The sequence below is a fragment of the Ictidomys tridecemlineatus genome, chromosome 1 (assembly GCF_052094955.1).
Source record: "Ictidomys tridecemlineatus isolate mIctTri1 chromosome 1, mIctTri1.hap1, whole genome shotgun sequence".
In the NCBI taxonomy this organism is placed as follows: domain Eukaryota; kingdom Metazoa; phylum Chordata; class Mammalia; order Rodentia; family Sciuridae; genus Ictidomys; species Ictidomys tridecemlineatus.
In genome coordinates, this window is record NC_135477.1 from 60098315 (window position 1) to 60125624 (window position 27310).

Consider the following 27310-nt stretch of genomic DNA (forward strand, 5'->3'; position numbering starts at 1 on the left):
ACATCACCTTTAATAAATTGGCCAAAATGAAAACTTTATTCAAGCTCATAATGCTTTAGTGAGGAAGAAAGTGGCTAGAATTTCATAAAAGGGGATTTTTATCACAGAAATGTGATAATTATTGTGTACTTCAAGTTCAGTTTTATAAGTCAGATTTTACTATTTTACTATTTCACAAATTGGGGAGAAGGAGTAGACTGAGTGGATGATCAATCCTTTCATCAATTCATTAACTCTTTCAATTTACTGTGTTTTATTATATACACAATGTCATTCTAGATAGGAATAAAAAGATAAATGAGGTGTGGAATCTGTTCTCACTGACTTTAGAGATGAGACATGAACATTAAAATAATCATAGTCCTAAACAAAGGTTTGTCATTAGAGGTAAAATCGATTACATATGTAGTGCTTATTTCCTCTGAGCTGGGTGTCATAGTGAAAATGAGACATGATCATCTCTCAAGCAGTTGCTACGAACCATGGCCTTTCTGGTAGCTGGGTAGTAATTGACAGATTTTTTTAAAAAAACATTTTCATAGTGCATTAGTCAAGGTTCTCTAGAGAGAACAGAGAAACAGAACTAATAGGATATTTGTGTATGTATACACTATGAAAATGTTAAAAATTTTATGCATATAGAACCAGAAATTAGCTCATTCAATTATGGAGGCTGACTAGTCCCCATGGTCTGTATGTTCAAGCTAGAAAACCAAGAAATCCAGTGGTGGCACACAATGCAAATCTCTGAAAATGAGGGAGCCAAAGTCTTAGATTCTCAGGGTCTGAAGGCCTGAGACCAAGCTAAAGATCAATATTGTAGCTCAAGCAATCAGGCAGATTGTTCTGTTAAGGCCTCATGCCAATCCCCTGTGGGGGAGGGCTGAATCCACCAAGCCAAATGCTAATCTCCTCAGGGACTACCCTCTAGACACACCCAGAATAATGTTTAATCTGGTCACCTCATGTTTACTCAAGTTGGTACAAAATTAACCATCACACATCATTGGTGCTCTTGGTGGCTGCAAACATCTCCCCAAATCCTAACTAGCAGCCAGTGACAAATCCCTCTTCTCACATACCTTCTTAGCAGTCAGTCACTTCTAGGGCTGCTGCTGTTGCTGCTTTTTTTAAAAAAAATTCTTCTCTGGTGATCATAAACCTATTGGAGATTAAAAGTAGGTTTTAAGAAAAATCATAGTACTCATGAGAAAAAGGAAGTACATAGCTAAGATTAATTGCCCTGGCTCATTAGTCCTTATTTATTTATTTTAAAATCAAGCCCTTACTGGTTTAAGCACTTTACAAGTATTAACTCACTTTACAAGTATTAACTCATCTCCATAAGAACACTATGAGTAGACTATTTCCATGCTTCAGAATTATGGAAACTGAGGCAGAGACACGTTAGGTTGCTTGTCAGAGTTCATTCATCCAGTGCTGGGTTTCAAGTCCATGCAGTCTGGTTCTAGAATTTGGGCCTTTCTGTAGTACACCGTGGCTCTGTTTCATTTCTCTCCATACTTCCCAAGGGTAGGTAAAATGGGCACGGGGGTACTTGCTGCAACTGAGCTGGTTTTCTTCAAGCACTCTCCATCCCACCCCTCCAGAGCCTTAGAAGGAACTAACCTTCCATTTGATTGCTTTCTCCCTAGCTCTGCTCTAGTGGAAGTGTGTGTTTGTTTATTTATTCATGGAGGTTTTCTCTACACAGCGGAACCAGTAATAAAATGGCACTTCTTATCCATAATAACATAATAACTTTAACTAGTGTATAGATGTTTAACATTTATCCGTTTGAGTTACATAGACCAAAAAGTACAGTTGCTGCTAATCAATTCTATATTTCAGATTTAAATATTTATTTCTGAACCATAAACATAACTAGAATTGTTTATTTTCCAAGTGGGAAAATATTCTACATTAAAAAATTCAGAAGATAACCGAGTTATCCTTCCTCTTCCCAATTCTGTAAGTCAGTGTAATCTAATTGCTAAAACAAACCTGACACAATAAAAGTTCATTATTGGTTCACTTCAAAGTCCAATATGGCTTGACAGGGCGGGGGGGGGGGACTGTACAATTATCTGGAGACCAGGCCCCTTCCAGCCCAGGGATCCATCATCCACCATGCCCTCCGAGTACCTCACTAGACACTTAGTAGTCAACCAACAGCCAGCAGGGGAAAGAAGAAAATGATAGTAAGGTTTTAAAAGCCAGGCCTAGAGGTGCAACATGTCACATCAATCTTTCTCCTTGTGTTTGTCAGCTTTCCTTTGCTGTGACTGAAATACCTGACAAGAACAACTTGGAGCAGGAAATGTTTATTTTGAGCTCACAGTTTCAGAGGTTCAGACTTGGTCAGCCAACTCGATTGCTCTGTGCCTTACATGAAACAGAACATCATGATGGAGGAGCGAAGTGTGGCTCATGGCAGCCAGGAAGGAGGGAGAGAAAGAGGAAGGGATAAAATATTATCCCTAAGAGCATGCTCCTAATGACCTACTTCCTCTAGCCACACGCTACCTGCATAGGGTTACCACCAAGTGATCCATTCAAATTATTATTCCACCAGATGAATTAATCCACTGATGAGGTTACAACTCTCACAATCGAATCATTTTACCTCTGGACATTCCTGTATTACCTAACATGAGCTTTTCCAGGGACACCTCATATCCAAACTATAACACTCCCCTTCTGTTCTCAGTCATCCCTTCACCTAGCAACAAGGATGCTGAGAAAGGTGGTCAAGACATGTGCCCTGCAGAAATGATGTGTCTCCTCTGTGCTAGTCAAAGTTTGATAACACAGATATTCTTTATTTTCTTCCCTCTTCTTTCCTCCTTTCCTTTCATCATCTATTTAATAAGAACTACCTATTAAGTGTCAAGCACTCTAAAGTCTGTGGAATATATTTGTGAACAAAAACAAACATTACTTCTTCTACCTGGGAGCTAAAATCTTGCAAGGAAGTTGGGCATCAATCAAATAATCACCAAAAAAAATGGAACATTGCAACTGTGTCTGGTCCTCTGAAGGAAAGCGTGTGATACTTTGGATACTTTGCCAGGAGTTAACTGAGTGTGGATTTTAAAACTGAAATACTTGAGCCGGTTCCTGAAGGCTGAGAGGCATGATCTAGGTGACGAGTGGAAACAGTGACGGGAAGACCAGAGTGGTATATGGAGTTGGGAAAACATACACAGGATGAAACTGAAGGACCAGGGAGGGGGTCAGATCACAGGGTCCATGATGGAAGGGACGTGGCAGAGGATGTCTTTCCAGAGCGGAGGACAGTGGTAGACATGTGGGAGGCACATCATGTGTGTATTTTTGGATGTGGAGTTTGATACATCTAAAAGCAGACGTCAAATAGGCAGTTGGATTTTTGGGTCAGGAGCTCAGAGGAGGGGTCTGGGTTGTGAGTCATCTAGTGTGGGTGATAACTGAAGCTGTGGGTGTGGATGAGATGGCCTAGGCAGAAAGTAAAGAGTGGGAAGAGGAGAAGGGCCCAGGAGGGAGACTAGAGCCTCTGACGTTCCGTGGGAACTTCTGCAAAAGAAGGAGAAAGAGCAGAAAGCTTTCCACAAAATGTCTTTCACAAAAGCTACTTCTCAGGCTTCAGTTCTTTAAAATAAATAACTGGTTGAAAGCAAGTCAGCCAATTCCTTTATATGTTTATGTTTTACTCATCAGAATAGAGTTTATTCTTAAAAAAAAAAAAAAAAAAGCACACAAGTAGGCTGATGCTCTCTACCATGCTGCATATACAGGAATGTTGGCAGAAATTTTCATCTCAAAATGGATCCACTAATACCAATTGATGAGAAAGGTGAAAATAACATTCTCATTTTCTCTTGGTCTCTCTAGAACTGGCAGTTACTGTTTGGGTTGACCAACAAGTTTCTTGAACCAAACTTTCAAACAATGCAAAATGACACTAAATGGCTGTAGTTGTGAAGGGAGACTTTTTTTTTTAATTAAAAAACAAAAACCAGTTTGGGGTGGAATCTGCTGTAATTCCACTATGGTGCTAGTTATGACAATAAATTCAGGAAAAAGGAACTTGAGCTCAGCAGGCAATCTATAGTAAGATTTTTTTGTTGTTGTTGTTTTTTTCCACTTTGCCTTCTCAGATATATTGACATCCCTACTTGCTTAATGAGGACAAAAGTGTCAGGCAGAAGCCACATAATAATAGCATTGCTACATGCCTATTTGTTTTCAGAATTTCGTACACTAGTTAATTAGTTAATGCATCCAGTGTTATTAGCTGATCTCAGAAGCACATCTTTGTTCGAAGGATCTGAGTTATTGTAAAAGCCTGATGACTGGTGGGGTTGGGGGTGGAGGGTAGGAAGAACATTTCAAAATCGGGCCCCTGTGACTGAGGTTTTTCTACATGTGCACTAGAGAGAAGTGTCTCTTCAGATTGCATATTATTCCTCAAAGGAGTTCATAGATTAGTGCTTTCTTTTATCTTTAGAGCTCTTTCCCTTTGTCTAGAGTCATTATTTCTCATTACAGAAGTCTTGAGCAGCAGGGCTGATAAAGCATAATGGCCAAGTTCAAAGTGGAAAGAGTATTTCATAGAAGAAGGGAGTCCCTGATTCTGTTGCCTTCCACAGATTTATTCCAGAGCAGCCAGGAATAAAATGAGAAAACATTGTGTGGGGGTGTGCTGGAAAATAAGTTGCCTGAACAGATGGCAGTGGGGGGAGGGGCAAGAATCAGCAAAAGCAGTTGATCTCTGGCTGCATTGGGAGAATGGCTGGGAAGATTGGTAGGAGGGAGTAAACCTCCTGAGCCTCTCCTTCACAGCAATAATAATCAGGTAACAGACAAATGTACTAGAAAAAGGCAAAGCAATGCAGAAATGTATTGAACACGTAGCATAACTGTGCAGTTGACAATATTTGAGTCTTCAGACTGATTTGCTATATCTAGGGGTGCCTTTTCTCAGCCAAGTGATCTTCTGAAGGTCATTTAATCCTTTTTGAGCTTCAGTTGACACATTTTGTGAAACAGGAGTTATAATACCTACCTTTCAGGATTTGGATACAGATCCACTAGATAATATATGTAAATCCTGGCACATAGCAGATATTCTGTACATACAGATTAATGAGTGAACAAATGAATGAGTTACTTAGCATAATGCCTGGCACAAAATAAATGCTCATTACATGGAACTTTCATCATGTTTATTATTTTTGTCATCCATTAAAGAAGGTTGAAAGATGTCTTTTGCCTTGCAATCTAATGCTTGGATATACCCTTGCTATTTCACCTGTAGATTATTAATAATGAAATGGTTGGATAGTTTGCTTTCTTGCAGTTCTGCACAGTGGAATAACTAATATTATCAGTAGCAGTTTGCTGCCTTAGTTGCTTCAATGTGCTTGGAGAAAGGCCAAAAGTAAAAGTTTAGAGGCACCTCGTGCTTAAGAGAAAGATCAGTTTTCAGTGGGATTTTTGGACACATACCTGTAGCATCCAAAAGTATATGAAATTGTGTGGATTATGAAAATGGCCTGGGAGAAACTCAAAAGCAGGAGACCACCAATTTGTTTGCTTTCCTATGGAATGAGAAAGAGTAACCAGGGCCAGCATATGAAATAACAAAGTAGAAAACCTGCAGGGTTCTCAAATGAATTTCTATTTGAAAGTTAGCCTAGAAAATGCAGAAGAAATGGTATATTTGCAATTATAGTGTAACTATTACAGATTTGCCAAACAAAAGTCTACTCTTGTTGATAAATTTGATGGAGCAACATCAAGGAGCTTGTTTTCTTATTATGATTCACCCAGTCCATGAAGGATAGTGGGTAGGAGTAATGAATGTGGAAAAGGCAAGGTAAAGAAGAAGAAAAAAAACACTATAGTTTCCTGAATATCTGCTATAATCAGGCACTGTACTAGAACTAGTTACTTGGTTAAAAAAAAAATTATGTCACTATAACCCCATGTGGAAGGTAAAACAAGGTGTTTGACTCCAGAATAAGTTATTTTAACTACAGTGGCACATATCTGTAATCCCAGCAGCTCAGAAGACTGAGACAGGAGGATTATGAGTTCAAAGTCATACTCAGCAATTTAGCAAGGCCCTAAGCAACTTAAGGAGACTCTTAAAATAAAAAATGAAAAGGGCTGAGGAAGTAGCTCAGTAGTAAAGTATCCCTGGATTCAATCACCAGTGCCAAAAATAAAACAAACAAAAAACCCCGACCCTTATACAGGTCTAGTTAAAATTAAAGTTGGTCCTTCTATTACAACCTGTGTAATGAGAAAACCTAAAGTGTTATCTAGGAGTCAGCAAAGTGCATCCAAATTCATCCTCTGCCTAGGTTTGTAAATATTTTTATTGATGCAGATATCCATCTACATGTCATCTATGGGTGTTTTCATACTACAGAAGTAGAGTTGAGTAGTTGTGATGGTTGTCCTGTTTCCTCCAAAGCCTAAAATATTTGCTATCATACCCTTTACATTGTCCACCAAACTATTAGTTTATTTTTCACAGCCCTGACACTTTGGGCAAGATCCTCTTTTGAGAATTTCTTCAGCTGGAAAACAGAGACAATAATGCCAGTCTTCTCCACCTCACAGGGTTGTAAGCTATTGTACATGAAAACTGCGTGACAAGCCAGGTGCGGTGGCACACACCTGTAATCCCAGCAGCTCGGGAGGCTGATGCAGGAGGATCCAGAGTTCAAAGCCAGCCTTGGCAACTTAGTGAGACCCTGTCTCTCTAATAAGATATAAAAAGAACTGGGAATGTGGCTCAGTGGACAACTGTCTCTGGGTTCAATCCCCAGTACCCCCTCCCCCAATTGCATGACAATTTAAAAGTGGTCTACCGTATAATATCAGTTACAACATGCTATTCGGGGACTTTTCAAAAGTTAAAAGAATGTACAGTAACACCCATGTACTTGTCACCTAAATTGCATAATTAACGTTTTGGTATATGTAAGTGTAGATGTCAAATATTTCTTGTGTTGTTAGTGAGGGACGGCTGCTCTGATCTCCAACTATCAATATGAAAGTGGTTCCAGGACCCAAACCAGAACCCAAACCAGATGCTCAAGTCCTTTATATAAAATGGTCTAGTATTTACATATAACCCATGCACATCCTCCCATGTATTTGAAATCGTATCTAGATTATCTTTAATGCTTAATACAATGTAAGTGCTACATAAATAGTTGTTGCACTGTTATGTTTAGGAATAATGACAAGGGAGAAACCTATATACGTTCAGTACAGATATAATTTTTCCCCCAATATTTTTCATTGCATAGTTGAATCCAAGACTGCAGGGGGCTGCCTGTGTTTTTCTTTTTGTAGGGTAAAATTTACATACAGTAGAATACAAAACAGCCTTATGTGTACCATATTTTTAAAGATTTTTATTGTTTTTAAAAATTTTTATTATATATGATCACACATAATGGTGGGACTCGATACATATTAGTACACTTACAAGACATAATTTGGTCAGCTTCATTCCCCAACATTGCCTCTTCCCCTCTTGAAGTCTATTGGACTCCCTTCTATTTTTACGTGTTTATTTTGATAAATTTTAACAAATGCGAATACTTTGTAATACAGGCTCTTTTCTGAGATACGAAACATTTCTATTATCCCCCCAAAAATGTGCCTTCCCAGTCAATTCCCACCTCACCCCATTTCTAGTAGGAGCTGCTGGTATTTTTTTCCCCCACTGTGAATCCATTTTGCCTGTTTTAGAATTTCATATAAGTGGAGCTTATAGCGAATACCTGTTGGGATAAGCCATCTTTTGCTCAGTGTATTGAGACTCAATATGTTGTGGGTAATAGTAGATTGTTTTCTTCTTTTTGTTAATTAAATAAGATTAATTGTATGAGCACCCCATAATTTATCCATTCGCCTGTTAATGGACATCTTGTCTATTTCCAGAATTTTGTTGCTATGGATACAAATGGCATAAATGTTCTTATACAAGTCTATTTGGGACATGTGTGTCTTATCTCTGTAAACATCTAAGAGTGGAATTATTAGGTGATAGGGTAGGTGTTTGCATCATTTTACAAGACACCACCAAATCCTTTTCCAAAGTGGCTGTACAATTTCTCACTTTCCTCAAACAATGTGTTAAGAGTTGTGATTGTTTTTACATCGTTGCCAACATGTGGCATTGTCAGTCTATAATTTTAGTCTTTCTGTAGATGGTGGTATTATCTCATGGTGAATTTAATTTTCATTTCCCTAATGACTAGTAATGATCAAGTTTTTACATATAGACTATTTGTAAATTTCTGTAAAAGTCCTGTGTCCATTTTTAATTGAGTTGCTTGTTTTCCTAGTTTTGATTTGTTGGAGTCATTTATAATTTTTTGGTCACTAATTAGTTAGATGTATCTTTGAGAATATTTTCTTTCAGTTGTGGCCTATTCACTGTTTTTATTTTTATTGACAAATCATAATTGTATTTATTGGCACAAATTGGCATTTTTAAATACAATATTCAGTTGAACTATTTAACATATTCATTACCACAAATATTTAACATGATGATCAGAACTTTTTGAAATTTACTCAGTGAAATTTAAATTTACCATACTTAATTACTACCTATATTCACCATGCTGTGCAACTGATCTCAAATTTTAAAAAAATCAAATTTATTCCTTCTGAGGCTTTGTATCTTTTACTGTCATTGCTTTATTCCCAACCTTCCCAAATCTTCTTTATTTAACTATCTACTTCTGAGTTCAATTGTTTTAAATTCCATATATGATAACATGTGGTATTTGTCTTTAAGTTTTAGGCTTATTCCACTTAACATGATGCTCACTAATGCGCTTCATATTGTTGCAAATATGGAATACTTTAAGGCAGAATACAGTGTGAGTGTGTGAGAGAGAGAGAGAGAGAGAGAGTGTGTGTGTGTATGTGTGTGTGAGTGATACACCACATTTTCTTTATTCATCACATGTTGAAACACTTAAGTTTCCAAATGTTGGCTATCATGAATAGTGCCATAACGCACATGAGAGTGCCGATGTTTCTTTAACATACTAATTGCAAATCTTTTGGCTAAATGACCGGAAGTAAGATTGCTGGATAATATGGAAATATTTTTAAGTTTTTAAGGAAAACTCTGTACTGCTTCCCATAATGGCTATACTAATTACATTCCCACCAGCAGTGTAGAAGGGTTCCCTTTTCTCCCCATCCCAGCCAACACTTTGTCTTTTTTTTTTTAATTAGTTGCTCAAGACAATACAGTGATCTTGACATATCATACATTTGATTCAAATGGGGTATGAATTCTCATCGCTTTGTCTTTTTTATACTAGCCATTCTAACAGGTGTGAGGTGCTATCTCATTGTGGCTTTATTTTGCATTTCCCCAATGATTAGTGATATTGAACATCTTTTAATGATTCTGTTAGTCTTTCAAATATTTTGTTTGCAGAAATGTTTTTTGAAGTCTCTTGTCCTTTTTTTATTGGAGTATTTGCTTTCTTCCTGTAGAGCTGTTTGCATTCCATATGTATTTTGGCTATTAATTCTTTGGCTTTGAAATGCAGAAGATTCAAATTTTGTTGAAGTTTAATTTTTTTTCTTTTTTTTATTGGTTGTTCAAAACATTACATAGTTCTTGATATATCATATTTTACACTTTGATTCAAGTGGGTTATGAACTCCCATTTTACCCCGTATACAGATTGCAGAATCACATCAGTTACACTTCCATTGATTTACATATTGACATACTCATGTCTGTTGTATTCTGTTGCCCCTCCTATCCTCTACTATCCCCCCTCCCCTCCCCTCCCCACCCCTTTTCTCTCTCTACCCCCCTCTACTGTAATTCATTTCTCCCCCTTGTATTATTTTTCCCTTTCCCCTCACTTCCTCTTGCATGTAATTTTGTATAACCCTGAGGGTCTCCTTCCATTTCCATGCAATTTCCCTTCTCTCTCCCTTTCCCTCCCACCTCTCATCCCTGTTTAATGTTAGTCTTCTTCTCATGCTCTTCCTCCCTGCTCTGTTCTTAGTTACTCTCCTTATATCAAAGAAGACATTTGGCATTTGTTTTTTAGGGATTGGCTAGCTTCACTTAGCATAATCTGCTCTAATGCCATCCATTTCCCTCCAAATTCTATGATTTTGTCATTTTTTAATGCAGAGTAATACTCCATTGTGTAGAAATGCCACTTTTTTTTTTATCCATTCGTCTATTGAAGGGCATCTAGGTTGTTTCCACAGTCTTGCTATTGTGAATTGTGCTGCTATGAACATCAATGTAGCAGTGTCCCTGTAGCATGCTCTTTTTAGGTCTTTAGGGAATAGACCCAGAAGGGGAATAGCTGGGTCAAATGGTGGTTCCATTCCCAGCTTTCCAAGAAATCTTCATACTGCTTTCCAAATTGGCTGCACCAATTTGCAGTCCCACCAGCAATGTACAAGTGTACCCTTTTCCCCACATCCTCGCCAGCACTTGTTGTTGTTTGACTTCATAATGGCTGCCACTCTTACTGGAGTGAGATGGTATCTTAGGGTGGTTTTGATTTGCATTCCCCTGACTGCTAGAGATGGTGAGCATTTTTTCACGTACTTGTTGATTGATTGTATGTCCTCCTCTGAGAAGTGTCTGTTCAGGTCCTTGGCCCATTTTTTGATTGGGTTATTTATTATCTTATTGTCTAATTTTTTGAGTTCTTTATATACTCTGGATATTAGGGCTCTATCTGAAGTGTGAGGATTTTTTAACATTATGATAATTGTTTTCTATGTCCTAAGAAACTTTGCCTGCTGTGAAGTTACGAGGATTTTCTGCTGTGTTTTCTTCTAAGTGTTTTATAGCTTTAAGATAAGTTCTATGTATGATTACTCTTTAATTACTTTTAATGTGTAAAGTGAGTACCTTTTTTATCCATGCAAATATTCTGTTCTTCTTCATGATTTGTTCAAGAATTTTCACTATTGAATTGATTTGGTGTTTTTGTTGAATATAAATTGATGGTATAAATGTTGACTTATTTCTGTCCCATTGACATTTTTTTGTCTATCTTTATGTCAAACTATCTTTTTTATTGTATTTATAATAGTTAATTATACAGGTAAAATCAGATAGTATAAGTCTTCCAACTTTATTATTTTTCAGGATTGCTTTGGATACTCTAACTTCTTTACATTCCTATACAAATTTTATAATGTTTATATCTAAAAAAACCATGGAGTTATGACTAAGATTGCCTTGAATTTATGCATCTAGGGAAAACTGGCATTTTATTTGAGTGTTGAAGGCTTCATGCATGCTAAGCATATGCTCTACCATTGGACTATATATTTTAATAATATATTGGCCCATCCAATTCATGAGTAGGGTATAGCTCTACCTTAATTAAGAACTCCTTTAATTTCTCTCAGTAATGATTATAATTTGCAATGTAGAAGATTTGTCTGCCATTAAATTTATTTCTAAGAATATTATAGGTCCTTTGTGTCCTTTCCAAAATAGTATTCTTTTATTATTATTTCATTTTCCAATTTGTTTTGCAGACAAAGTACAAATAATATTTTTAGATTACTTTATATCCTGCAAAAGTCAATTTATTTGCTAGATCTAGAAGTTGTTTTAAGAGTTCCTTTGGATTTTCTATGTGAAACATCATGTGATCTGTGAAGACAGGTTTACTTCCTTTCCAATCTTTAAAACTCTGCTTCTTTTCTTTGACGTATTATGCTGGCTGAGATCTCCTGAATATTATTGAATGAAAGTAATAAGAGTGATGTACTGACCTTATTCTCAGTCTTAAGAGGGAAAACATTCAGTATTTCACCATTGAATATGACATTAATTTCTGTAGGTCTTTCATAAACATCAGATTAGGAGTACCAGGAAATTTTCTCAGTTTGATGAGGTTTTGTTTTGTTTCATTTTAATATAATGATGCTGAATTTTGTGAAATGATTGCCTGTATCATTTAAAATGATCCTGTGGACTCTTCCACCCTCCCACTCTTTCCCTATTAATGTGATGCATTATTTTGATTGATTTGTAAATATTAAACCAAGTTTGCATTCTTAGGATAATCCCCACCAAATTGTTAATTTTAATTTATTAATATTTTTAAAGCAACTTATATCTCTTGGTATGAAAGATCATTCTGGTCTGTGTGTGTGCAGTTTCTTTGTTAGGTTTGGTGTCAAGGTTATGCAGCTTAGTTAAACAAGTTGACAACTTCCTGTTGTATGAAACTGTTGATGTAATAGTGGTGTTCTTTTTCTCCCTAATATTTGATACAGCTCACCAATGAAACCATATAGGTGTGGCATTTTCTTTGTGGGATGGTTTTTGATAAAAATTTCAATTGTCTTTAAAAACATACGCTTCTCAAATTTTCTTTTCCATTTTATGCCAGTTTCCTCTTGTTTTTTATTTTTGGTACCAGGGATTGAACTCAGAGATGCTTAACCAGTGAGCCATATCCCCAGTCCTTTTTTAATTTTTTATTTTGAGACAGGGTCTCACTAAGTTGCTTAGGACCTCACTAAGTTGCTGAGGCTGGCTTTGAATTTGTGATGCTCCTGTCTCAGCTTCCTGAAAGACAGGTGTGCTCCACTGTGCCTGGCATCAGCTTTGATAAGGTATAATTTTTTTTATAAGTATGCTTATTTCATCTGAATTTTCAATTTATTGACAATTTTTAGTAATACTTTTTAAAGTTCCTGTAGGCTTTGTAGTGATACATCCTCATTTATGTCTGGTATTTGTAATTCACAATCTCTGCCTTCTTTGGTGTTAGTTGCCTATAGTATATAAAACATCACTCCAGACTTAGTGATTTAAAATAATAACTATTTAACTGTGCTGGGTGCTCCTGGAGTTTGGCTGCCAGTGGTGCAGTAGGGGTGCTGGGCCACATGTACTCACGTCTACCAGGCTAACCAGGCTTGTTCATGGGGTGGCTTGGCAACAGTCCTAGAGAGAACTGCAAATGTGCAAATTCTCTTTGAGGCCTGCGCTTAGTACTATTTCAAAATTGCTTTCTTCCTGTTCCTTTGTCCAAAGCAGTCGCAAAAACAATGTAGATTTGCAGCATGAAGAACTAACTACCAATTCCAAGCAAATGGGCTTGTAGGATCATTTTTTTTTTCCGTCTACTGTATTTTAAGGTATCTTGTTACAAAGTGATTGTTATGGTTATGGTAATTTTGTGTAGTTTGTCTGAGTTTTCAATATTGTGAGATGGAGTCCTTGTGCATATTTCCTGGTCTTACTGCATAGGAAGTTCTTTGGAGTCTCATCAAAGGCAGCTATTTCCCCCATTAATACTTACGGAAATTCTGATTGCTAATGTTTTTGCTTTGCAAAAATTATATATTTTGGTTATGTGCATAACCACAAATCAGTAAAGATCCAAGTTATTTTTTTGGTTGGTATTAAAACCTTTTTGTCCCATAATACCTGAAGAATTCAGAATGAGGCACTAGTAAATGTGATCATGGCAGTACTGACTTTAGGCTTAAAACACAGCTTAGGACTTGAATAATTAAAACTGAAACTATAAATTATCTATAGCTGTTGATAAATTGCCTACCTTTCATCTTACTATGATTTATCTTAGCACAGGTAAAGTATTTATCCACATTCTATTTCTTTCTACTAATAGAGCAATTCTTGGACGAAGAAAATGTAAGTGGAGCTAGGAATGGGAGATAATAGAAGTTCAGTTTAATTCCACCAGTCCTGAAATAGACACTTAAATCTAGTAATCAAGTGTTTTACTTTTTCAGAAATCTACTTTAAAAATCTATTTTAAAAAATCTACTTTAAAATTTTCCAGAAATCTACTTTAAAAATTTAAAAACGTGTTTCTTATGAGTATATGAGCTCATCTGATGGATAAGTGCTCCTTTATAGCATTATTTCTTTCACAGAAAAGTTGAAGATAATACAAATGCATGATAATTGGGCATTGGATAAAAAAAATATGGCATATTCATTGTGTGGAATATTATATAACCACTTAAAAGTTACACAAGAGTATTTAGTTACATCTACAGATGTTCATTATATATGTACATATATTATTTATGTATAATATATGTATAAATATATATAATATTCTAAAGCATATTGTAAACTACTTGCCTGATATTATTTTTGGTAAAATAGTTACTTTAAAATACATATATACAAAGTCTTGAAAGAGGAAGCAAAATGTTAATAATGGCTCTTTCTGAAAAGGGGCAGTATAATTTAAAAAAAAAAATTCTACTTGATATTTTGTTTAAGAAGACCAGAAAGGTAAAGGGAAGGAAGGAAGAAACCTGGGAGGTATTAGGGAGTGAAATTGATTCAATTATGTTTTTATGTATTTGCAAATATGCCACAATTTAATACACCAATCATAATAAATACTCACCAATAAAAATATTTCTTTTATTCTATGCTTCTTGAATGGTGGTTCTTTTTGCTTGTGTGATAAAAATATTTACCATAAGATCTACCCCCTTAACAAATTTTTAAGTGTAGGACAGTATTATTGACAATATATATATATATTTTTTTTTTCACATACACATACATACATACATACACACACACATACTACAGATACTATAGTACAGCAGGGTACTATATAGTAGTACAAGATAGACTATATAGGTACAAGATAGACTTATTTATCTTGCTTGACTGAAACTTATGGATTAGCAAGTACCAGTTCACCTCTCCTGGTCCTAGGCACTCACAATTCTACTCTTTGGTTCTTTGAGATTGAATCCACTGTGAGGTATCTAAAATAATTAATCACACACTATTATTTTACTTAGCACAATGATCACATTAGTTTTTTGTTTTTCTGGTTTTTATCCATAATTGGAGAATTTTTGAATGAATTTATGTTAAAGACGTAAGAAAAGTTTTGAAAAAATACTTTCACAGAGAAACTCTACACAGCCCATTTTCAGAATTTTTGTATTTCTTGTGGCCACTCTCTACATACTGTTGTCTCAGACCTATGCTCACCTATAACCTGGACTGGTCTCCTCATACAGAAGGCTGGTCTCATTGCCACTCTAATAGGACATGGCCTCATGAGATGCAGTAGTCACTTCAGGATTTTAGCTTTTGCTAATGTCAGAAGTCCTTGTAAAGACTGTTTTCTAAAAAGCATGATATTTTTATTTTTTAAATAACCCATAATTATTGAGAAAAAGACTTGTAAAAAGCTTTGGTTAGATGCAGAATCAGCATTTTAATTCCTTTCCTGTAACTCAAATATTCATTGGGTCTGAAATCTGTAAAAAATCGAATTGGCTGGAAAATTATCGTTAAAAATAGCTGTAGTGTTGCATCTGTTAAAACTGTGCTTGTCTTGCAGTCTCACAAGCTCACCGACAGGGTAGCATACACCACACATCTGTGGTAAAGTGGTATTTTTGTTAAGTAAATCCCACTTCTTCATGGGTGGGGGGGGAATGTAGACTTTGGCCAAATCTTGTTAGATCTTAATACTATGGCTACCAAAATAAAACAAAACATAACCAACAAAAAACTTGGAGCTTGTGATACGTATTTTATTCTCATTGACTGAGCCAATTTCCACCCATGAAGTGGTTAATAGAGTGTGCAGTCTGAGATGCTCAAGCGTGTCTAGGAGTGAGTATTGACACTTTCTGGAACCCAAATTGGATCTGATTTAAATTAGATGCACTCTGGAGAGAATTTTTTAGAGTGGAGCAAAGTGTTGTGAAATCACTACCTGTGCAGAAGAGACCACAGATTTAAATTTTTTTTTCATTGATTTGATTTATTTGATTTGCTGTGAGAAGGAGCAACATCTAGACATGGATGTGCGGGGTGTCCAGAGCTGAGTACGGGGCTCCTTGGGGTTGGAGGGGGCCAGGGGCGGACTCAGTACGCCCAGGTGCCTGCAGCAGCTCTGAGCCCAAGGCTCTGTTGTTCAGGCAGCTTTTTCCATGTCAACACCTGCTCATTAGGAACTGGACCAAGACTCCCAAAGAGCTCTCAGATGGCCCCAATTTTGTCTCCCTGCCAATCTGCGCTAGAATTTAATAACAACCTTGAGGTGAAACTTGGTCCTTTCCTCGTTGCTAATCCCCAAAACCATCTGGCCTTTCCCTTTCTCTGAATAATAATTTAGTATATGTGGGGGTGGGGGTGGGGAGCGGGTGGAACAAGGGAACAGACCTACCTTACATTTCTTAAAGGACAAGCCTTTTATTTCAGAGTTAGGTAGTTACTTTGAGACCTAACCTTGTTCTTCCTGTAGCTTCCACATCTTTGATTGCCAGATAATTGTTTGAAATTCACACAATTCATTAATTATTAAGAAAACTCCAACTTTAGTTCTTCGGTGAAACAATGCTGAAAAGAAGCGTGTTAGTCTCATCATGATGCTTATGTTTTTTAAAAATGTTTTCTCTTTAGTTTTTCATTAGTTTTAGTACAGAATTCATAGGCAGAACATTCTTCATAAATTTTTGCTTATTCCTATACCTTACTCAGCAAAGTAATTAAAGTAACTTAGTAGGAAATATACAGAATATAATACTAAACTACAAATAAAGCATAAAGTGTCAGTATTTCCTCTATCTTCTTCCTACCCGGGGAAGGACCTAGAACATGGTGAACCAGATGTCCTGGGCATTTGTTGAGTTTGGATGTCTTATCAGCATGTATGAGTTATGCTACTTGAATAAATGAGATACCCCCTGAATTATTTGTTAAAGAAGTAAATTAAAGAAATTTTATCCATATGAATGTGGTGTAGGAAATGCACATAGCAGCATGTGTCTTTCCATCACTCACATGACAGCTGTCATGTTCAAGTCCCACAGAGTAGATTTCTGTGGGTAGATTTATGTGCACATACACCTGTGTGTATTTGCATATTTGTAAGTGCATAGACATGTATATTCTTGTAAATATTCTAGATATTGGGTTTTGATTCTGCCGTCCATTAGATACCATCCAAGCATAACTCAGTGTGATGCCTTAGGAGAGGGATGAGCAAATTATGGTTTATGGACCAGCTCTAACCTGATTTTGATACAGCCTACAATTAAGAATGCTATTTACATTAGTAAAAGTCTAGAAAATAACCAAAAGAATAATTGACAACACATGAAATTCAAGTGTTAGTGTCGTAAAGTTTGAATCAGAGCCAAGTTCATTAACGTATGGTCTTTGGCTACTTTTGTACAGCTGATTCCAGAAGGTGTAACAGAGTACTTGGCCTACAGAACCTAAAATATTTACTATCTGACACTTTATCTTGCTCATCACTATGTTAGAAGATACAAAAATGAAGTGGGATGAAATCTGCCTGAGTTGAACTATATTTTACAGTATTGAAAAGAAGTTGCCCCTTTACTTTGGTTCTTTTTTTTTTTTAGTTTTATTGATTTTTTTTTAATATTTACTTTTTAGTTGTAGTTAGACACTATACCTTTATTTTTTATGTGGTGCTGAGGATCGAACCCAGGGCCTCACACATGCTAGGTGAGTGTTCTACTGCTGAGCTACAACCCCAGCCTGATTTTATTTTTTTTAAATACACAACAGCGGAATGCATTACAATTCTTATTACACATATAGAGTACAATTTTTCATATCTTTGTATATAGAGTACATTCATGCCAATTCCTGCCTTTGTACATGTACTTTGTTTTTATTTTTGCATTATAATTCTTATTACAGTAATATACCGCAATTTTTCATATCTCTGTTTATATATAAAGTATGTTGACACCCAATTCGAGTTTTCATACGTGTACTTTGGATACCTTGGTTCTTTTTAAAGAGAAATTGGAAAAGAATGAGAAAATTGGTCTCATTTTTTAATCTTTTCTAAAGGGCCTCATAACATTATCCTATAAATATATAACAGGATGTTTTCACTATTCGAAGTTTAATAACTTGTGATCATACCCTGACATGGTAAAAGAAAGGCAAGTAAAAAGTTACAAATCTGTGGGACATGTAACATGAAGCCTAATGGTTTACCATGTGAATTCTAAATCAATATTAAAGAAATCTACCAGAACTTCCCAAGTGGTGGGACAGGAAAGAGGAGAGGAAATTCCAACCCACTTAGGTACCCCAGTGCCAGGCTGCACTTAGTCCATCCTGTGCTTCAGAGTATTACATGTTTTCTGTGAAACTCGTGTTTTATAGGCATGAGTTGTTGAAACCTATTGATAAGATCGGGAGGAAGCAAAGGTTGTTTCCACTTTGCAGAAGAATGGGGCTATAAATTCTGCATGCAGCTCTTTCTGTGCCTGTAAGTCAGTGCTAAATCCAAGAAAAAAAAGAATTATTTTATTTTTGTCATAAAATATGTTCAGAGTTGGTATGTCCCACATTATAATAAAGAATTATTACTTGACTTTTGTGTGAAATTTGACAGGTTGTGTACACTGTATCTGGCATAGTGTTTAGCTGTTATTCTGCCCTTGGCCATTGTTAGTATGGCCCCATAAATGAACTAATTAAGTGGCTTCATTCCCTCAAAATAAGACTGTTTGCTTTCTGTGTGCAATTTCATCCCTTTTCCACATGATCAGCAATGATCAGAGTTCTTAAAGAAATGTTTTCAAAATGAGCTTACTCTCCTTATACCTTGATCAAAATACAACAGAAAAAGGGGAGACACATCAATCATTGCTTCATCCCTGTCATTGTATTTGAGCATCACAAAGTGTGTATGCTGAGAGAGAGACTTTAGAACCTTTACCTTTAACGGAGACACAGGAACTGTGGAAGAACAAGGATTTCCCTAAGGTCTCAGGGACTTAGTAATGGAATATGTTAGTTTGATCACTTGCATTATTTTTCCTTTAGGCCACCTTAAATATAATTATCGTATCAACAGTAAAGAACAAGAAGTCAGTGAAATATTAAATCATAGGATATGTTATGTTTGGCTGTGAAACAAAACACATTTCCACAAAGTACCTAGGAAAATATTCCCATTATTCAGCAGTCATACTCCATCAGTCTCTTTAGAATTGTTATTAAACTACTAATAAAAAGGTGATGGGAGCTATAATTATCCAGACAACATAGAAGATAAGTGATACAGAAGCCTATTATTTATCTTCAATATTAAATGCATCAGAATCAAACAGGCTACTTGAGAGAAAACATTCATGGTTCACTATCAAATAACTTTCTTGATTTAGAGGATGATTTTGGAGAATTGCTATCTGAATAGAGTGGAATACCTAATTGAATTGACTCCTCGCTATCTTGTTTATTTTTCCTGGGAAATGTTAAGCGTGGAAAGAAGCAAAGAGCCTTATTAACAAGTATCCACTACCCAAGCACTTCCAATTCAATCATCCTATCTTTTTTTTCATAGCACTTACTACTTTGTGAAATTATCTTATTACTTATTTGCTGTCTCCTCCTGTGTGAGTAAGACTGGAAGCTTCAGTGAGTGACCTTCATTGGCTTTTCACCACTGTACCACTGACACTTGAAACAGTACTCAGGGGCAAAGGGAATCCTACACTGTCTGTTCAGTGCATGAGCAGTTGGCTGTGTTGACTAGGGCATGTGGGGTTCAGTGATGAAACGGTAAAATCTGTGGACGGGGAAGTGTCTTCATTCCTCAACTAGAAAGCACTGTTTGGAGCTTGGACCTTTTCTTTCTGTCTTCTACGTGCTTACAGCCTCTTCTGCAGCACCTACATGTATGTTTTAAGTGTTGTTTGCTTGGCTTTCTCTCATTCATGAGCCTGGCCCAGAGACCAGACACAGTGACTAGCAGAGTGAGTGAGTAGGGGAGTCCTTAGATGCTTCTTTTAGCAAAGTGTCTGAGAACAGAGTTTTTGTGCTTCCTGCCTTCCTATAGAAAACAGTGACTGACTGAAAAGTGTCCTCTGATGTTTATTTGGAGAAACTTCTGCCTTCAGGAAGACATACTTTGGCAAATGGGGCTCTTTTTTTTATTAGCATAAGACTATTTTAGTCATGCACATCATTTCAAATTTCTAATAGATACATTTTCAAAGTTTTTAAAAAGTGAATTTAGTGCCAGGCATGGTGGTACATGCCTAGAATCCCAGCAACACAGGAAACTGAGGCAGGAGGATCACAAGTTCAAAGCCAGCCTCTGTAACTTGGGTAACTTAAAGCAAGACCCATATGAAAATAAGGAATGTAGCTCAGTGGTAAAGTGCCCTTGGTTAAATTCCCAGTATATAAAAAAAAATGAAATTAGTTAACATATTATCTAAGTAGATATATCCAAAATATTATTTTGATATAAATCAATATGCAAAATTATTGACTTTTTAAAAAATAAAATTAAGTCTTGGAATCTATGTAGTTTACATTTCAATTTGAGGGCTAAGTTTTCATTGGAAATATTTGATCTGCATTTTATTTCATAAAACTTAAAGTAAGCAAAGTAAATTTGTATATTCAAATTGTTCCAAATACATATATTTGTGTTCTATTATCTGAATTAAACATTGTTTTTAGGCTTAAATTTTTAAATATAATTCAAAATTCAGTTTTCTGGTTACACTCTTCTTATTTCAGGATGAGTAGTCACATTTGGGTATAGGCGACTGTGTTAGCCAATGCAAATTATTATTTCTTTTAATAAACCTTTCCCAGATATGTTCTTTTATTTCCAAATTCCAGCACCTCCTATCACCTTAAAGCAGTGCATTCTGGTGTAGGGAGAGGATATCTTCAGAGCTATTGGCCTTGCTTCTGCCTTCTCTAAGAAGAGGCGCTCACGGGGGAAATGGCATGGCCCCTTTGCTTTGTTGGCACACCACTCCTGGTGTGAGCTGTTCCTCAGTGCCCTGCCAAGCACTACCAGTCCACTCTCCCAGGTGAGGCAGAAACCAGGGATGTATCTTCAGGGCCTTCCACATACAGTGAAAGATCTCCTCTCTGCTGACCAGTGTGGGTGATCAGTGTGATGGAGAGTCCGTGGGGAGGCCATCCCTGCATGTCTGACCCCATCTGCCCATGTGAGGTCACTGAAGCAGCTGGCATGCCAGGGACCAGCTGGCTTTCTCTCCAGTGCTGAGGTCAGGCTGGTTAGTAGGATGAACAGCACACTCTGGGGAAGGAAGACAGACTGAGTGCTAAGACAGATGGTACCAAGGCCAGTGCTCATGAGTCCAGAGGTACCACTCCCTGCCAGCAATGTGGACCCTCTGTTCTTTGGGGATATCCAGCCACACTTTTTTTTTTTTTAATAAGGACATCATGTGTCTTATCTAAAAACTCCTGTGACTAGGATTTCAGAAGTCCCCCAGGTTGCTTCTCATTTATAACCATTGACAGATTTAGTGATCGTTTTCTTTCTTGTCCCCCACACCACTCAGAAACTACTCAAGGTCTCTTGATACCATCTCTATCTAGGATGCCAAAATTAATGAAATGACAATAGATCCATTTTTCTTGGTGAAGGAATAATATTTTGACTGTCTCTTAGGGTGAGGCTGTGCTGCTGCTGCTGCTGCTGAGAAAACTGGAGTGGGTGCAGCACAAAATGGTTTTCCTTCCATCAAAACATATACTTACTTTGTCACTGAGAACCTGGAGTAGGCTTAGAAAAGTCATCTCTTTTTTCATTTTTGCACTTTCCCCCATTTTCACTAATTTATACATCACCTCCCCTTCCACTTCTCACACCACTACAAATCTTTTCAAAGTGCACAGCTATTGTAACTTCAGAATCTCCAAGTGGCAGTGTCATCTCCATAGAAATCGCGTGCATTGTTGTTTGTGTCTCCACATTGTTGAGCTGAATTGACAATGTGAAATGACAACTCAGCATAGGCAAGTTATCAATCGGCTGAACTAACTTTCAAAGCTTGCCATGAAATCTTGGAGAGGTATATGCAAAAATCGAGGAGGAGGAAAATTCTCTGGCTTTGGTATTGAAAGACTGTAAAACCTCCCAGTGAATTGCTTTGGCTTCATTTTCAGTGGAATATTTAGTCACAATTGTTTGATTCCTGGATTTGATATTATTTGGGGTATAACCACGACTCCATTTGCCAAACTTGAAAGTGGTTTTTATTTTTATTTTTTTTGTAATAGTTTCATGGTCTAATGAAGCATAGGCAGCAAGTACTCTCGATGAAACTCATTAGCCCTGGTAAGGAATTAAGAATTAATGTGGAATAAAATGAAAATTTTAAGAGGAGTCACTTTTTGCATGGCTCCTAGTGAAAAGGGACAAGCAAGAAGACGACTGGGACTCTTGGCTGCAGAGTGCTGGCTTCCAAATTGTGCTCATCAAAGCAACCTTTCAGGGGAATGTTGGGGGAGCCAAAGCGATGGGGCTCCAGGATACCATGCCTTCAGCTCAGCCTGGCAGCTCTACTGGTGCACTCATTCTACTTGCCTTTCCAGTACAACTTAAGAAAGTCCTCTTTGGCTAGTAAAAGGTCACTCCTGTCCTATATTTTGAAAGGATGGTTTGGGAATTCTTGCACTTGGGATTTTTATAAAATAAGAATAAAATTTTTTTCCCCTTGGGAAATCACTGAAGAATTGTTATTCTTTTCCTTGTCAGTAGCTTTGACAGTCCACAGGCTGATAGCCACATCCTGTGCAAGTGCTGTCCTTGTGGAGTGGGACTGAGGATGGACATTGCTCTAGAGTGACCGAACTTTGTATCATTGTTTCCTACAATGCGGTGTCTGCATCCCATTCTTGTTACAGTTGGGGACCTGCCATGCTCCTCAGACACACAAGTATGCACTGGCTAGAGAGTCACTTCCGGTTTGAAGATTTGTACCAGTTCTATGGTCTCCCCAAAGACATCAAACTTTTAAGACTTACATAGAAAAGTTTGAAATGAAGGTTTTTAAAAGTTCTTTTAATGCCTCAATTTCAGCCATAATAAAGCTTTATTTTGTTATTGAAAATATTAAAATTGTATATTATTTAGGGTAGGGGAGCCAGCATCCCTAGGTCTCTTGGGTCCATGTCTGTGTATAGAAAATAAGTACAAGAAAGAGACTAGGAGTTTCCTTACAGGATGTGTGCTGGATGGAGAAGGGGCTGAGCCTTTAGTCTTCTGATAACAAAAACTTAGGACCACAGAGCCAACTTCCTTGGCAGAGTTTGTTTGGGGTTCCAGTTTAGAAATGGAAGGCTTATTCAAAGAATAATTTTCTATAAGAAAGAAAATCCAAATAAACATGTTGTGCCTTAGTTTTTATTTTTAATGTATTATATAAAGGATAATATGAGTTAATGAAAATTCACACCATGGTGTCCTAAAAGTCATGGTGCATTCTCAATTTCTGGTTACTTGGGGCGGGGGGAGCAAATAACTTTTCTAGACCTAAATAGATTGAAATATATTGAAATATACCCATGGCTCATTTTCCTATTTTTCAGGTGTGCTTTTGCTCATGGAGATCAATGAGACATAAAATGCTTTGCCAGCCTCAGATGGAAACGTTACCTTGAACAAGGGTACTTATAAATACAGAACATTTTAAAGAATCATTAGTGTCTATAAGGAATTAAAAGAAAAGGTTCAGGAGCCAGTGGGAAAGCAGCCAGTTTTCTAGTTGGCTGTCCTCTTCAACTTGCGGAAAATAAGGAAAAGAAGTTGTATGAATGTTCCTCAAAAGTATAGGGTGGTTTAAATGGGACAAAAGTACAGAAAGTGTTCATTTTAACTCTTTTCTCTACCCCAATGATTAGTTTTACAATAAAATATCCTGGTACAGAAACACTAATTTTTACTGCAGGCCCAATGTGGTTTTTTTACTTTTAAGTCTGAGTTACTTTTTCTTTTCATGTTTGTTTGTTTGAACCCAGGGGCACTTTGCATTGAGCCACATCCCCAGCCCTCCCTCCTCCACCCTGACTTTATGTGTGGGTGTGAGTGAGTGTATGTATTATTTAGAGACAGGGTGACAGGGTCTCCTGAATTGCTTAGGGCCTTGGTAAGTTGCAGAGGCTGGCTTTGAACTTGAGATCCTCCTGCCTCAGCCTCCCTAGCTACTGGATTACAGGAGTGTGCCCCCACATCTGACTGAGTTACATTTAATTCTCCACTCTCATTCCTCCCCTCCCTTTTTTCATCAAATAGTGGTTTCACAGGCAATACAGAAACTTTCTAGAACTCTATCTAGTTTCTGTAGAAAGCGCACATAAGCAGTGGTGTGTGTAGTAGGCCCTCGGTAACTATGACCAGCGTGATTTGCACATAGTTTTCAGAAGTGCACAGTCCATTTGAAGTAAGACTGAGATGCTGTGGGGCCTGAGTCTTTCCCTTCCTGTTTTCTATCAGTGCCTGGCAGAACTGGAAAGGACCCTACAAAGGAAGAAAGGAGAAAAATCTTTGATCTCCACATCAGAAACGCAGAGAAGTTACAGGCAAGGGTTCACACTTGTGCTCCAGAGAACCCCAGCCGCATCCTCATGGATGTGCTGGACTTTGTGCTCCACCCTTTACACACCTTAAAGTCAGCCCTACAAAGCTGCCTACATCAACCTCCAAGGTTATGCCGTTTAGAATTCTAAGTACACACAATAAGTCCTTTCAGTGGAACATCATCTTTTTATTCTCCTTGTTTTCTTGGTGAAATTGGGTTTTTTTTCCTCAGGTCCACGTGTTTTAGGCCCACTCTGACATTTCAGCAGTTTCTTCCGAGTACTGTGTGTGTGTGTGTGTGTGTGTGTGTGTGTGTGTGTGTGTGTGCGTGTAAATGATTTCCACTTATTAGATTCTTTCCAGTCTGTGCATCCTCGCAGAAGACACCCCGGCAGGCTTTGAGCACTGCTGCTGCTTCACTTCACATAATGAATATTCAGAGGCTGCAGTCATTGAGGACTCAGGTGGCAAAAATAGTAAGGTGATTGAAGCAAACCCTAACATGAAAGCCAAATCTGCATTTCAGTGACTCGAACTCTGATTACAGCAGATTCACATTCCTCATTCTCTGACCCTGGGACCACAGGAGAGGAGAGTCCTGGGGAACCTCCTATGAATCAGGCATCTGTTCCATACACCAACATGCTCCACGTCTTTCTGTATGATGTGTTGTAATCAGCGTGTTGTTTTTAAAAGACAACAAGCCCTTCTGTAGCCCTCTCCACAGAATGCATCGGGGCTGATAACAGCATAAAGGACGCACTGTTGAGACCGGCAATGCATGCATTGTTTTCCTCATAATGCAGTTAGGATCGCCATAGGAAAATTGAGCGTATTTTTTTTATTTTGAAGTCTTATTTTATATATTTTTGTCACCATCAGCAGTTGAACTAAAGTAGGAGCTGCTCCATTCTATGACGGGTTAAATTCTGCTCTGTGCTGATCTAGTGGTGATGTATAAATTGCAGCCCTTTCTTTCTTTTTGAAGGATTCTAAAATAGTTTTGGAGAATCAGTGCTGGATTTTTGCTTCTGCATGTGTGGTGACTCTTGATTTTTCCCCTTTGGAGGAGCATCCTTTGCAGCATTCCCCCTTCCGAGGAATCACTTAGACACTTCCAGCTGGTGGCAGGGGATACAGCCATAATACAGCTTCCTCTGTCCCAGCTGTCTCCACTACGGTCAATGCATTACGATGGCTGCACCCTTGTGTCAAGGCTCAGGTGAAGGAAGGTGTAGGATGGAGTCTGGACCCCACCGTTTGGCTTTCTAAATGCTTCAGCTTCTCCAGCATCTCTGCCTTTTGAATGTCTTCCTGCTTCCAGTCCGAGGCTTTTCTCCAGCGAGTGGGATGCTGCTGCACGCCTGATTAAAGGTGCCTGAGGATATCACCTTTTACACGGAAGCCCTGGGTGCCTGACAGGATCTTTTTCAATGCATTATGGCTCATGCAGCCTCACAATTAAAGAAAAACAGGGATTTAGAGCTCAATGCTGAAGAAGAGACTGAGAAAAAAAGAAAACATCGCAAACGGTCCCGGGATCGGAAGAAAAAGGTAGCTATGTATGCCAGAGCTCAGATCTTGCCTAGATTCTTTTTTTTTTTTTGTTTTAGTCTCCTCCTGGCATCTGTGAGAAGCGTGAAGGGGTCTTTTCACATGCTGTATAGAGTGTCAATCGGGTGTGTAAATGGGGAATGGATGGTCTAGCCCTGTAGTGGAGACTGGCCACGGGCTGGGCATGGCGTGGACAGGCAAGGCTTTTCTCCTGGGGAGGGATTGCAGGGCTATGCGGAAGGTGTGTCTCACTTCACAGAGGCACCGGCATGTTTCCACAACACAGGAAGGTGCTGGGAAGGAGTTAAAAGTAGTTTCTGCACGGCCCGGTCAAGGTTAAATGTACTGCGGTGACTTAGGTCTGAGGCAGAGGCCAGAGAGTCAGGCTTTGTACTTCTTAGAGGTCTGTCTCGTGGAAAAGGAGCTTTTGTGCTGGAACTGTGTCACATGCATGCGTTTCTGAGGCTGATCTGTGACCTTAAAGACGTAGCAGAAAAGTCATTTCCTGCTCTGCTGCTTTTCCTCTTTCTTTCCTGGTGCCCCTTATTTCTATAAGGTGCTTTTAGTTTGGTTGTACAATGGGAATAAGCTGCTACAAATAACTTTCTGTTGTGAAATAAAGCTGAAATCACATAGGTTTGCATCTGCCTGCTGGGTGAGTGATTATCCTAAATGCAGGAATTCCCGTGACATGGCCGGGACCTGCAGCCTTTAGCACTGATTGCTTGAGCTCTGAGCTCAGGCGTGGATGATCCCCTACTGATACCCCAAGCCAGGGGAGAGAACAGGGAATGTGTTTTAGGTCAGTGGTGTTTCTTTCATAGCCAGAGAGTACTTACTGTTTGGAGGCTTTTCCCTTAAATACAACTGCTAGGGACTGGCTGGGAGTAAGGCCCCCAAAGCACCTTTTCCTCCATGACAATTCATCAAAACAGACTAAAACTCTGTGATTTGAATATGGAAGTCAGGTCATAAAGCATTTTTATGTGTCTTTGTGAGAATCCCCAAGGGAAAGATATTCTTAATTTGCCCTGAGCATTGGTGCATGTGCCTTATAAATGATATGCAGGTTTCATCTGCCACAACATGTACATGGCTATTTTTGGTCCCTTTGCCATTTTCTTCCGAGTTGGTGTCTATAGGAGAAGGCTCTCCACCTCTCGTGGCAGAGCAGACTTTGAGAGACTGAATTTGGAGGGCTGTATGTTTAGCTGCAAGATGTTAAATATAGATGGTTCCCACTTTGATAGGCTTGTAAATAAACTTCTTGAATACATTTTCAAAAAAGTGCAAACTTGGGGTAAGAAGTTGTATGCAGGCGTATTCCAAAGCCTTCAACGGCCTGGTGG

The 27310-nt window shown here is 37.9% G+C and overlaps 1 protein-coding gene across 13 annotated transcripts in view; it reads left to right on the plus strand.

Moving 5' to 3' along the window:
* Ank3 (ankyrin 3) overlaps positions 1 to 27310 on the plus strand; it is a 632006-nt gene that overhangs the window by 283506 nt on the left and 321190 nt on the right. For 5 of the 13 annotated variants that reach the window (XM_078041675.1, XM_078041688.1, XM_078041692.1 and 2 more), the window contains exon 1: positions 24938 to 25961. The exons of 2 other annotated variants lie outside the window; for them this stretch is intronic. In XM_078041675.1, the coding sequence (XP_077897801.1) occupies positions 25848 to 25961 (114 nt within the window). In that variant the 5' untranslated portion in view covers positions 24938 to 25847. Of the gene's footprint in view, positions 1 to 24931; positions 25962 to 27310 lie in introns of those variants that run through there. 6 more of the 13 variants (XM_078041698.1, XM_078041699.1, XM_078041711.1 and 3 more) reach the window with 5 other exon arrangements.